The following is a 13243-nucleotide window of genomic DNA, read 5'->3' as shown; positions in this document are numbered from 1 at the left end:
AAAAGGTTGCTGGGTAAATTTGAAACCTTGATAACACATTCCTCCATTTGTATATATTGTACAGTTTACCAGTGTATTCATTCCTTTGGCTTTCAACATTTCACAACTTTCCATAGGTCAGCCTGAGCAACAAGAACAGGTTCTGGTAGATTGAAAGATCCCTGCTTTCAGACACTCATGTTCACATCACTTTGCCTGTTGATTTCCTGATTTTTATTTATTTTTATTTTTATTTATTTTTCTTTTATTTTCAATCAGCAACATCAAATGGGTCTTTGGAGGGCCTGGATAACCAGGAGGGAGGGGTGTGCCAGACAAAAACCATGAAGATCCTCATGAAAGTTGGACAAGGTAAAGACCATCTGCTGTTTCATGAAATCACTTTGATCGGTCTCAATGTCTTTTTTAGTTTTCAGGCTTCTTTTAGCAGTGTAGAGCAGAGAGCCAGTCGAGTCTAGTGTGGTCATTCCTCCCTTACAGTCTGAAAGCAAAGCCTATTTTCTCTTCCTCAGCTACTGACAGATTTCTACAGAAGGAGGGTTAACATAATAAGATCTCTTCATTGGAGAGATCCCTAGAAGGAAAGGTCACCTGGGAGTAGTGTGTTTCAGTCATTTTTATTTTTATTTTAAAAACAAAAGCCACAACTCTGCTGCTCAAAATTATTTAAAATACATGAAAAGAGGGAAGCTAATATTTCTATAGTTTGCTTGTTATGAATTCTGATTACAGAGAGGTTTTTGTTCATTGTCTCTTTTCACATATAGATAACCTATTGTGCAGGAAGAAAGAATTATTCTTCTAAGTAGAAGTTGGTTTAGTAGTCAATCAACTTCCTCAGTTAAACTGAAATGTCATCTGCAAAGCTTTTCTTGCCAGTTACAGGAGACCCTATAGTTTCTGCAGATGGCCTCACAATTTAAACCTGAAATAACTAATATAACCATTTTGCTTTAAAAGGAAAATTACGTTCTTGTATCTCCCAGTCCTTTGCATAAAGGTTCTTCTGTTAAACCATTTGTTTCTCACGAGGTGCCTAGAGCCAGCTTGTAAGGCTCCGTACCGTCAAGTGCCAAAGCTGCATGAGTCGTCTTTCTCTCCCCCAGATCCCAACTCGGCAGGGCAGCCCCGGCACACGGATCCCACCAAGCGCCCCGAGCAGGAAGCTGGCACCAATGGGAAGAGTTCCACCACCAGCCCCTTTGTGAAGGACCACTCAGGTAGGTGTGGTGGGACTTTGCCCTGGAACGTCTTCTTCTCCTTTGTCCCCAAATGTGTTTTATTTTACCATTTAAGCGCCAGAAAAGCAAATGTTTTCATGGTGAGATGAAGCGAAAGCTTGTTCTGTTTGCTCCGGTGGGTAATGTCTGGGAGCTGCACGTTTTGGCAACAGCTGCTCTCTCTCCCCTCTTCTACTCTGCTGTAGAAGTTAATTACGTCTTGTGATAATGTCACTCATTTACAGGAAAAATTTTGGATAGGACATTTGCTAAGCAGCTTAACAGTGGTCTGTGCTGCCTTACATTTAGTACTCTGGCAGATGAACAAGTCTTTGTCTTTCTCTTCCCGCATAAGACATTGTCAAGTGGTTCTCAACAGCCATTTATGAAGTTTATTTCAAGGCATCTATAATTAATGTCCTGATCTTTTAGCTGACCATATAAAGTCTAGACATGGATGGCTGGTCTTTTACCAAATGTAAAGATTTTTTTTTTTTAATAATTATCTTGGCAAAATAAATAGATGATTCCAAACACATATCTTCAGGATGCATTTCACTCATAGGGTGAACAAGAAAAAACCTAACTCTTAAGACTCAAGCTGTCCAGAAGAAAATTCAGTAATTAGTAATGCTACAAAGCAAAACTTCTCTGACAGGTGATTCTGGGTTTCCCAAAAAAGGCCACAAGCTTTCCTTGCCAGCTCTGTCATTAGTTACTGGGCTAATGAATCTTTGATACAGTAAGTGGCTTCAGCTGATCCCTGCAGAGGCTTTGGAAGGAAGAGTTAACAATTATGTGAATGTAGCATCTATATCATTTTTTCATTGTGAGTGAGCATCAAGAGAGGAAAATAGGTCCAAACTTGAAATGAAAACGTGCCAAGTGAGCATTCACGTAATTTTTGTGACAAGTATCATATGATGGTGTGATGGGCAGCAAATACTCAATAGGCTGTTCAGCGCATGAGCTTTTCCTGACTACCAAATTCATGATGTTGTTTTCTTTTAAGTAACTATAAGTTAATACTAACAGGCATGCTGTAGACATTTTGCCTGTCTCCCACGCTGCCTCAAGCTCCTTAGTTTCATTTCCAAGCAAGAGGAGTCCATGTAAAGAGGCACTAAGGATGGTTTAACTTAAATCAGTGTGCAAAAGATAAAAGAGCAGAGGGAACAGTGTGGCACTGAACAGTACCAGTTGTTCTGAGAATTGTCATTTCCCTGTGTTATTTTCCCTTCCAGTTCTATCCCACCCCTCCCTTGTGCCCGGGGCTGGCCGGCATCTGTTAAAAGATGCCGTGTGCATCAAAGGCTGCCTTGTCAGTGACAGTTCTCACCACTGATGGATGATGATGTATGAAACAGAGTGGTTTGGGAGCGACACAAAAGTGAGACCAACAGACACAAAGTCTTGTTCTATATTGATTGCTGACTTCGGCTGTTTGCATTTAGCTATCTAACAGGGTAATTGGTTTGTCAAAGTTTAGCTGTCAGTTAATTCTTCTGGTCTTGCTTACTCTACACATTTTTAAGCAACATAAATGGGTCACAGGATGGCAATAACTTTTGTCTATTGTATTTCCGTTCTTTCCAGGATCTAGCACAGATGGCAGTAAGGCTGGGCATTCCAGTATACTGGGTTCAGAGGTGGCCTTATTTGCAGGGATTGCATCAGGGTGCATCATTTTCATCGTCATCATCATCACTTTGGTGGTTCTTTTGTTGAAGTACCGGAGAAGACACAGGAAGCATTCCCCGCAACACACGACAACTCTATCACTTAGTACATTAGCCACCCCAAAGCGCAGTGGCAACAACAATGGTTCTGAGCCCAGTGACATTATCATTCCTCTAAGGACTGCAGACAGTGTCTTTTGCCCCCACTATGAAAAGGTCAGCGGCGACTATGGACATCCGGTGTACATAGTTCAAGAGATGCCTCCTCAGAGTCCAGCAAACATTTATTACAAGGTCTGAGAAACACACAACCAGCTCTGTGGTACAGTTGAGTCATAGAGGAAACTCACTGGTCAAATGCTTTCTGTTGGGGTTTGTGATGACGCCTTGTGCACTAGCATTGACTTAAGCACAGGGGGGAGAAGGCACAGCTCTTTCTCCAGGAACCGACGCGAGCTGGACAGCTTACCTAGTCTGTAGAATTCCTATCTCGGTGAATAAGTATTCACTAAAAGCTGGAAGACTTTTATGTAGAAGATGCCCATTCTGATTGCTGTACTCTTGTTACATTCATCATCCTCAAAGCCATGTGCTGTGGGCGTTCAGGCATGTACAAAAGCCAAGGGAAGATGGAGCAATCCGTGGATGTTAATAGCTCTAGGCATCCTGGGAAGGTGCTCTAGGATATATCAAGCTTGAAATGCAATCTTCTGACTTTTGTGTGTCTCTCTCAGTGCGTACTGGATTTGTCACACAGACCTTGGTGTCTAAGTAAGACTCGTTAAAGTTCTCTTGCTTTTAGTCCGTCACTGTTCCATTTGTTTCTGTTATCCGGGGCTCTGCCATCCTTCACATAAGATTTCCTTTCACTCCACCTCCTGAATCACTAATGGAACATTAATGTTTGGAGATCCGCACTCCATCCATCTGCTACAGCAGCCTCACTCGAATGGGTAATGCATTTATAAAAATTGTGTTTGATAGTAAGGAGCCTTCCAGCCAAAAAGTTAGGCTGTCAACAAAGTCAAGAGCAGGACTGGGTGGTGGAGGGAAGGGCTGATTGAAGTTTGCAATTGAATATTGCTGCCTCAAAAGTAGAAACTGGGAAGAAAAACAAATACATTTAGGTAGCACAGCACTTTGGTATGCTAAGTTTTAAGAGGCAAGTAGGAAACACAATAACATGCGCAGTGGTTTATGGCTGCATTTGAAGGAATTCATGGTTATCAAATACCAGTGTGCAGAAAAAAATAGTACCTTCAATACAGTAGAACAAAGGGGTATTGTTAGTAAGTGAACAAGCCTGGAGAAGACAAGACAATAGCAGGCCGCTGAGGATATATTAGGGCAGGGCTGTTGTGGTACTGGTAATAAAATACACAGCTTTGAAGCTGTAGCAAAAATGTAGTCTGCTTTGGGTGACTTTTAAGCAGACTCAGCTGCTATACTATCACATTATAATAAACACAGGGAAAGCATTTAAGAAAACAACAGAGAGCCAAGTGACCAAGATGATTATAAGCCAGTGGGTCAAATGAGCTATAATTCTATCACTGGTAAAGTTGTGGAAAAAAGCCCAAAAAACAACAAACCACAAAACCTTGCTTTAAAAGTAAGGCAGAATCTCTTTGTGACTGACCCTTTTGGCACTTTGGCTTATTGTAGTGCTGTCCCTGCACAGTGAGTGTAGGTACTGACTGACACAGCCGTTCATTGGTGCTCTGTTGCAAAGTTAAAGCACATATGGCAAACCTCTGGCAGTCCGTAAGAGTAAAATAAATTATGACACTGAGATGGAGAAGCAAAATATGTCTTATTTATAATAGGTGTATAGAACACAAGGGATATAAAGTGAGAGTTTTTCTTTTGTTCATTCTTTCTTACTTTTGATTTGGTTTTTTTTTTTACTAATATATATTTTGAGATTGCACAGAATCTACACCAGAAGATGTGAAATTCATTTGCGGCAATTACATAGTCTTAACTTGTCATCATTTTACATATATATATGTGTGTGTGTGTGTCTATGTATATACACACATACATAAGTCTATATATGCATACCTATGCATATATATGTATGCATATGTGCACATTTTTTTTTTAAATAAACTACTTCTGGAAAAAAAAAAATCAGCCATCCAAAACCACCAGTGGGAGCATAGTTTAAAAAAAGAAAAATTCCAAAGCATCTTGTAAGAGAAAAGTAGAAAATACAAGGTCCAAAAAATCAGGAATTCAGTGTTACTGCATCACATATTTAACAGCAACAAGATGTGCCGGCATTTATTTTCTGTGTTGTGTTTTCCCTTGCCTTACAGGCTGATGTGTTCTGTAGATTTTGTTGAGATTTGTAGAGGGGGGTTTCAGGTTAAAGTTTTCTCTCTAGCGTGGCTATTCCCCTAAAGCTCCCACCCTGGGGAGGAAATAAAAAAACTCTACTTTTATATGTGCTATGCAAATAGACATTTCTAACATAGTCATGTTACTATGGTAACACTTTGCTTTCTGATTTGGAAAGAAAATGTAGCAACAGCATTTTAGGGTTCTCAGACCTCCGGTGAGCACCTGCAAAAAAAAAAAAAAAAAAAAAAAAAAAAAAAAAAAGAAAAGAAAAAAAAGAAAGAAAAGAAAAAAATCAGTCATAGAAATGATCACTCTCTTTGTTTTCTGAACCTGAAGATAATGTTGGGATGTTGGCCCAAAAGAGAGAAACGAAAAACAAAAAAATTCCAACCCATGGTTCTGTGGAAGGTTACCATGGTGACTAACTACAGTACATATGTAATTCTTTTCAACAACCCTTCTTTTATATGAATCCATCCATACAAGGTTCTCTTGTAAGTCATTAAGATTTTATTTTGGGGGAGGGGGAGAAAGGGAAGGGATGGGCTTACTGAGCCTTATTTTTATTAAATCATATCTACGCTTCATCAGTTGGCTACATTCTAGTTACATACTAAACTGTGAAAAAAAAAATCAGACTAATTGCTCAAGAGCAACCTGCAACCAATTGAAAAAAAGAAAATGTACTGTGCGTCTGTTTTGTGTCTGGTGCAGAATTATGACAATCTACCAACTGTTCCTTTCTTTGACGTTGGTCCAGCTTTGAAAAGTTACTGTAAATGCCTTGCTTGTATGATCATCCCTAGTCACCCGAATTGGAATTTGCACCATCATGTCTAAGTGAAGATGCTGTAAATAGGTTCAGATTTACTGTATATGGATTTGGGGTGTTACAGTAGCCTTATTCACATTTTTAAATAATAAAAATACCCACATGAAAATAAGACAAAAAAGGCTTTTCTTAACCAGATTGTGTATATAGAGCAATGTTGGTTTTTTATAAAGTCTGAGCAAGATGTTTTGTATAAAATTTGAATTTTGCAATGTATTTAGCTACAGCTTGTTTAAAGGCAGTGTCATTCCCCTTTGCACTGTATTGAGGAAAAAATTATATAAAAGGTTGCCAAATTGCCGCATATTTGTGCTGAAATTGTGTACCATGAATATTTATTTAAGAATTTCTTTGTCCAGTTTGTAAGTAACACAGTATTATGCTTGAGTTATAAATAATTTCTTCTTTCTTTTTCTTTTTTTTTAATTTTATTTTTTGTTTTTGTTTGTTTGTTTCATTCTGTATTAAGACTAGCCGGTAATAAGTTTGAAATCTGCTTTAGTTCCACATTGCAATTAGTTCCCAGAAAATGAAAATTATGAAAATCACATTCCACGTCTGTTTCAAACTGAATTTGTTCTTAAAAAAATAAAATATTTTTTTCCTATGGAAACCTTGCCTTCTAAGTATTTTCTTCTTTAGTTTTGCAATTTTTTTCTTTATTAAAATATGAAAATAAATAAGGAAGTCACCAAACTGGTCTGCCTGCCTGCCTCCCTCCCTCCGATCTCTCCCTTCCTCCTCTCCCCCCTCTCTCCAACCTGACTGCTAGCGTTTTATAGGAAATCTCCTTAGAGTACACTGACTTCTGTTAACCTACTTCTTTCAGATTCTCTCTTCCATATATCAGCAGATTTTAGAAAACACCTGGGCATCTTACGTCCTTGGAAGTCAGTGAACTGCAGTCAGATGCAGTAGCCAGGTTTCTTGGATTATCTTGGAGTTGAGAGTATAACCACAAAAATAATTCCCAGACATTATGGGGTGGACTTACTCTGTGAGCAGAATCAGAGAAAAAAATTATCTGAAGTCTTCTGGGCACTGTTGTTGTCACTGCTTCTCCTGAGGAGGGGAAGTGGTGAGCCTGGGATGACAGGGTTGAGCAAGAAGGGACAGGAGATGGAATACATTGGAAGGATGATGAACGATTGCAAGTGCTGCAAAGCCAAGACATCTCTTCATGTTTCTTTTAGTGGGGCCCTGCATTGTCCTGTCCCTGCTTTACTGCATCTTAAGGGAGATGAGGGCCAACATGTGCAGGTAGCACAAGCCTTAATACAAGATCTGTGGTTCTGCTGCCCTGATTTTCACTAGGGTAACAAATACATTTAATAAATTATACCTTAATTTTCTGACAAAGCCCAATCACCCTCCCTGAAAGTGAAGCACTTTTCAGTTTGTTAGCAGCACATATATGGTATGATCATCCATGGAGCAACAGGTGGGAAGGTCTACAGAGGGCAAATATGCATTTGTCACTTTAACAACAGATGCCAGTTAGCCAGAGAAATTTCACTGAAGAAAGGCAGTTAGCTATTCGTGGTATGGGTCATGCAATTGCCATTTGTCAAATTATTTATTATTTTCTGAATAATCAGGGAAAAATGACTGTATGGTGAAGGCACTTAGCATGTTGCAATGGCACAAGTACTCTGAAATGGGATGTACAGGAACCCCTGGACTGGGAGATGGTTGGACTAGTATGACTTCTTGCAGATGGAGCTCATTTTAGAGATCTAGTTTACAGAATCTGTGCTGGAAGTTGACCTTAAAGGGAAAGTCACACAGTGGCACTTAGGTTCTTCTCCTGGTTCTAGTGCAGAGGACCTTGGGAAACTGTCTTGGTCCAGTAGAAGGCACAAGAGTGGAGCATGTGAGCATCCTCTGGCATCTCAGTAAATCTTGGGCCTAATCCTCTATTTATGTCTGTAAGTCACTTCAAAGGAGATGGCCTTGTGTTCTCTGAGCACACAGGTACTCGGCTGGATTGTGTTTTCACTCCCTGCTTCCTGCTTGCACACAGGGAATTTCGGTGATCTGATCTCGGTGGGTTTTCGTGAGGGCTCCCACGTCGTTATCTTCTGTGAGATGCTCAGGTCTGGTCTGTGCCTTTCTGGCACAGCCATCTGTTAGAGCTGTGGCTCTAGCTTAGTTAAGGCCAAGGCTATTGTTTTTATTTTAATCCTTGGTAAATACTGGAAGATGTTGACAAACAAATATTTCAGTAGTGTCAAGTTTACATGGCATTTTCATTACTGTGCCTCTTTATTCAAGTATAATAAACATGCATTATTATATATATTTATAACTAGCATGTATACTGACACCCATAGGCACCTACTTTTGCCACTGTCTTAGCAATAAGGGAAAATCAGTGTTGCTATAAACTGTGTCTCCACTGGGAGGGAAAAATCGTTGCCAGTGTAATAACTATCTGTGTATTTATGCCTGGGGCCAAGGTTAACAGGAGTGCCTTGCACACATACCTTCCCAAACAGAACAGAACCTCCACTGAGCTGCTGAACTTATTTTAGTAAAAGATATGTGCCTTAGACACTCAGCATAAAGTCATTGACTTATAACCCATCTTTTATAACTTGCAGAGGAAAAAAAAATACTTTCATTTTGTCCTGCTGCTGACACCTCACTATTAATTATCAAACAAGCACAAAATCAGAATTTACTGCCTTTATTACAAAACCGGTTCTCTGGCAAGAGCTAGTCCAAGTCAATAGGCTCTACTAAGTAGAAAATAAAATTATAATTCACAGTAGTTATCCATCTAGAGTGGAATTAGGATCTGTTATATAAAATAGTGCCTCACAAAGTAAGCATAACAATGTTACTGCCTGGGTTTAAAACGTTGTACCTCTTCTTCAGCCTGTCTCTTTAGCTTTGCTGTGTTGTATCGATCAAATGCTCACTCAGTCAGTAGCACACTCATTTTGATTCTATGGGCACCATAAATTTTCTTTTTGCAGAAAAGCTTAAAATTTTGTAGTGGTTAGCAAAATAAAGGACAATGAAAATTCAGTCTTGCTAACTGCCACTCTCCATCTTCACAGCCACAATACAAATTTTGGTGGGGAAAATGCCCAGGGTTTAAAAACACTAAACAAGCTCCTTATACAATTGGTATATTATTATAGGAAGCATCAGACCAGAAATCAAGTAATATTTATTTTGGAAAAAGATGAATGTTGGAGCATATACCACAGTGTATTAATGATTGTGCTATTCATAAACCAAATGGTGCTGGATTCAGCTGACTGAACTATCATCTATGAAACAAAATAATACCCGTCTTTCACATGATTCATGCAAATACTTTGATGTGTAATTAAGGCATAATTCAATCCATAGGAAACCCTCTTGAGAAGGAAGGGCAAGAGCCTGCCAATACACAGTGAGGATGAGGAGGTGGCGCTGCTGGTGGCTGCTTCTGGAGGAAGGCCTGTGGAACAGAGGGAGGAGGCAAGAGAGGGAAAGTGTGTGAGAGGGCAGTGACTTTCTGAGGAGGAGGCTCAGGGAGATCTGCAATGACAAAATCCAGGGAGAAGTCAGAGCAAGGTGGCAGCTGTGGAGGTAGAGAAACAGGGTCTTCACAGCTCTGGGAAAGGCTTTGGTGGAAAACACATAACAGCAAGCAGAACAAAAGTATTGACAGATGAAAGGCAAGTAAGTGTAGAACTGGTTGTTGTTTCAGGTAGGTGTGGAGATTAGGCCAGGTTGTTCTGCTAGACACAGAGAGCAGACTGAGCCTAAGTGGGGTGGAGAACCCAGGCCGGAACTCAGTGCTTTCTGCAACCGGGGATCCTGTGAAAAAGACACCAAAGATCCGCAAGAATTGAATAGCTGTAGGACTGTTGAAACTCCAAAAAGGAGACAACCTTGTGCACAGCTGTCATAGCCCCTGGAATAGGACTTGTGTTTTCATAAGTGCATTGACAGACCCTCATGTGCTTAGACTGCTGAAGAAGTGCAATTATTAAATTAATAATATGGGGAATTCATTGAGGGTGGGAGGATAGTTGCTTCTAGATCAGACCTTCAGTGGATATAAATTAGCATAGTTCAGTTTGATACCTGATCCTACTTATCACAGTTCAGAATTGCACACGCATAAGCAATACTCATACAGATTTTATTATAGCTCTTAGCTATGAGAAAATGCTTTATAAGAGTGTTGTTCTGAATATTATGAAGATTGTACTCAAAAACATACCAACAGTGACTTGCTTTTATAAAAGACTGCTATCAAATGCCATAAAAATTGTATTTTGTATTTTATTGAACATTGTCAGCAATTTGCTGTATCTGTTCATTAAAAGTAGGTTGGATTACTAGCAAATGTGTAATAAAAATTGTTTACTTTTTAATGAGTCTTTTTGTCCTCTCTTTAATATTTAAACTTGTTCCTTCCTACTCCTGCATTCAGTTCTATTCCCTATGCATAACAGGCAGGTCGGCTGTGCAACGTTATTACATTATCTGTTCATGCCCACATGCTATGTTTCTAGTCTTTCCAAATCTCTTAATTCGTTCAACATACCTAATTTTGACTGCCTTTAAACTCAGCTGTTGGAAGCATATGACCACATGAATAATTTAGTAATTATTCAGAATCAATAGCACTTCAGCTTTCATTGCCATGAGGAGTATGGGAGGATATGAGGCCAGGAGGCCAAAAGAGACCTTTGCTTGTCACTCTAAAAGATCTCAGGATTTGGGGAAATCCAAATGGTAATGCAAGAGTTTAAAATAATGCATGTGCTGCCTTTGCTTCACACTTTTTCCTTCATTATGTATTACGTTTTCATACATAACCAACAAAGCACACACAAATTTTCCAGGCCTCAAAACAGTGCCCAAGCTGTAGGGATTCATATGGCTGGGTCTGTAGGTCTTTTCTCGAATTTCCACTCGTAAGTGCTGGCTGCTTTTCTTCAGCCTATTTATTGCACACCCAGATGCCATGCCCTGATCACCTGCTCATCACAGCAGCCCTGCCCATGACACCAGCCCTCACTGGGGCTTCATATCTTCCCAAATAAGGTTTAATTTCTGGACAGAGCTTTCGTTACTCACCCTGAAAGTTGCTTTTCAAATGTTGCCCTAGGCTTTCCTCCTTTTACATGCCTGTCTCTGGATTTCAGCTGGTGATGACATTTCCTGAAAAAAAATAAGGTTCTGATGGAGCACAGGAACCATCCCTGTACCAAGAGTGTGCTTTCCTATAAGCCCCTTATTTTCCAATCAGCTTTAGTTTGAATTTTTATATGGCTTTATCTCTTCCTTTTGTATTTATTCAGTTGCATCTGAAGGAAAATAGCACGCAGTAAAGTTCCTAAATACAATTTAAATGTAGCTCATTTCAATCTGCTTAGTTTTACATTTCCATTCATCAATACATTAAGCTAAAAATATCTCAGATTGCTTTGTTTTGCTTCTTGTAATTTAAGAAAAATTATCGAATCTGTTAAAATTTCTTCTCAGAAAAGTGTAACCTGTTCACTTTAGAAAGCATCATTTGAGCAGAATTAAGAAGCAGTTATTGGTGTGCAGCTCGAAATTGAGTGAGCATATTTGAAAGACAGAATGACTTTGGCAATAACAGATATTTGGTTCTGTTTTGTTTCCTTAAGCCAGCTCAAAACTGGGGAGCAGAAAGTGCTGTTGGTTTTACTGTCAGTGCACCAGTCTGGTGGCAGCCAGCTTGGAGCTTCTTTGGTTAGCTTTGTCCTTTCAGTCTCTTATGACAAACAGTGATAAAACTGAAGTCTGGATGCTTTGGCCACCGAAAGGTGTATCCTATGTGATTACACACAATACAAGGGATTTATACTAAGACATTGTTCCTGCAGAAGAGACATAAATCCCTTCTGCCAGCTCCCCTCCACTGCCTTCTACTGCTGCATTTTAAAACAGCAGACATTTTTGCTTTGGATTTTTTACTCAGCCTAAATATTTCAAAGATAGAATCAGAACTATATTTATCAAATTATACAACACTTTTGTCTCCTTGTGTAACCGGCTGCTTGCAATGTTTCCTCAGTATCCTCTTTACACAAGACACCATTAACAGACTGGTGCCTACAAGCATCCAGATGAGACTTGGGAGACTCATTTTTGCACCAGTTCTTTGCGAGATATCTTACCACGGCATTTGATCTGTGTTATGCTACTGATGGATTGAAAAACCAAGACATTTTGCTCCAGAAAGGCCCCTTCACTGCTGACGAAAGTTAGACAGGCTGGTTTTATTTTCTCTTTCAGTTACCATCAGAGAGGGACTACTTTGCTGTTCAGGCTTTCACAGGGAGGTGGAGAGGAGGAGGCGAAGTCTCACTCCCCAGCACTTTGATAAATCCTTCTCAAAGGGAAGGGCTGCTCCATGTTGCACAAGGCAGGAGTTTCACACAGCTCTCGCCGTGGCACTGAGCGTGGCAGACGCAGGACCGAAGCTGCGAGTGATGAGGCACAGTCATTCAGCTTTCTGTGCACGGCTGTGAGAGCAAGCGCCTGGAATTCAAAAGATTTCTTGGAAGTGGGCTGAACCTCTAAAGGAGGCACGTGGGAGCTGATCCCGGGCCTTTGGCATGCCTTAGCTCATCTGCTGCACCGCTCTGCCAGACGTGCTTTGCAAGGGGACAATGAGGAGGATCCGCCTTAATTAAACCCTTGGAAGCTTCACGGGTGGTGAGAATCACGGATGCAGGGATAACCAGCTGCGACTGTCACGGCAGTATCTTCTGCAGACCCGGAGGTCGGCACCAGCGTCTCTGGAGAGGCTGTTTCTGGGTCGCAGAGGGAGATCTGCAAAGGTTTACACTCCCTACTCACTTTTTGGCGGCCTCACTTAACATTACTGCCGGCTCCTGGAGCAGCGGCTGACCCACTTCATGATTTCTTAAGCATAAAGTGAAGCTTCTCGTTGATGTAGCTGACTGATCTCAGTGCCCTGAAGAATCTGGCCCCTGATTACCAACCAACTGACAGACATGAATCAGGTGGCAATTAAATGCTTGTAAAATATAAGACCCATTCAGTAACATTTCCAAGTCCCTTAGAAATATTGGTTCTTGGAAATATCCTATCCGTTGCCAGCTATTCTAAGATAAACATAAACATTAAGTATACTAAATTATTTTTCTTTAAGGGCAGTG

General features: G+C 40.2%; 1 protein-coding gene across 1 annotated transcript in view; it reads left to right on the top strand.

Annotated features, from left to right (window-relative positions):
* Nucleotides 1-6690, top strand: part of EFNB2 (ephrin B2) — a 45694-nt gene extending 39004 nt beyond the window's left edge. The window contains exons 3-5 of the mRNA XM_039565041.1: nt 259-351; nt 1107-1220; nt 2817-6690. Coding sequence (XP_039420975.1) covers nt 259-351; nt 1107-1220; nt 2817-3199 — 590 coding nt within the window. The 3' untranslated portion in view covers nt 3200-6690. The remainder of the gene's footprint in view (nt 1-258; nt 352-1106; nt 1221-2816) is intronic.
* The last annotated feature ends 6553 nt before the right edge of the window (nt 6691-13243 follow it).

This window comes from Corvus cornix, chromosome 1, assembly GCF_000738735.6.
Source record: "Corvus cornix cornix isolate S_Up_H32 chromosome 1, ASM73873v5, whole genome shotgun sequence".
Lineage (NCBI taxonomy): Eukaryota > Metazoa > Chordata > Aves > Passeriformes > Corvidae > Corvus > Corvus cornix.
This window is presented reverse-complemented; position numbering and strand designations above follow the sequence as displayed.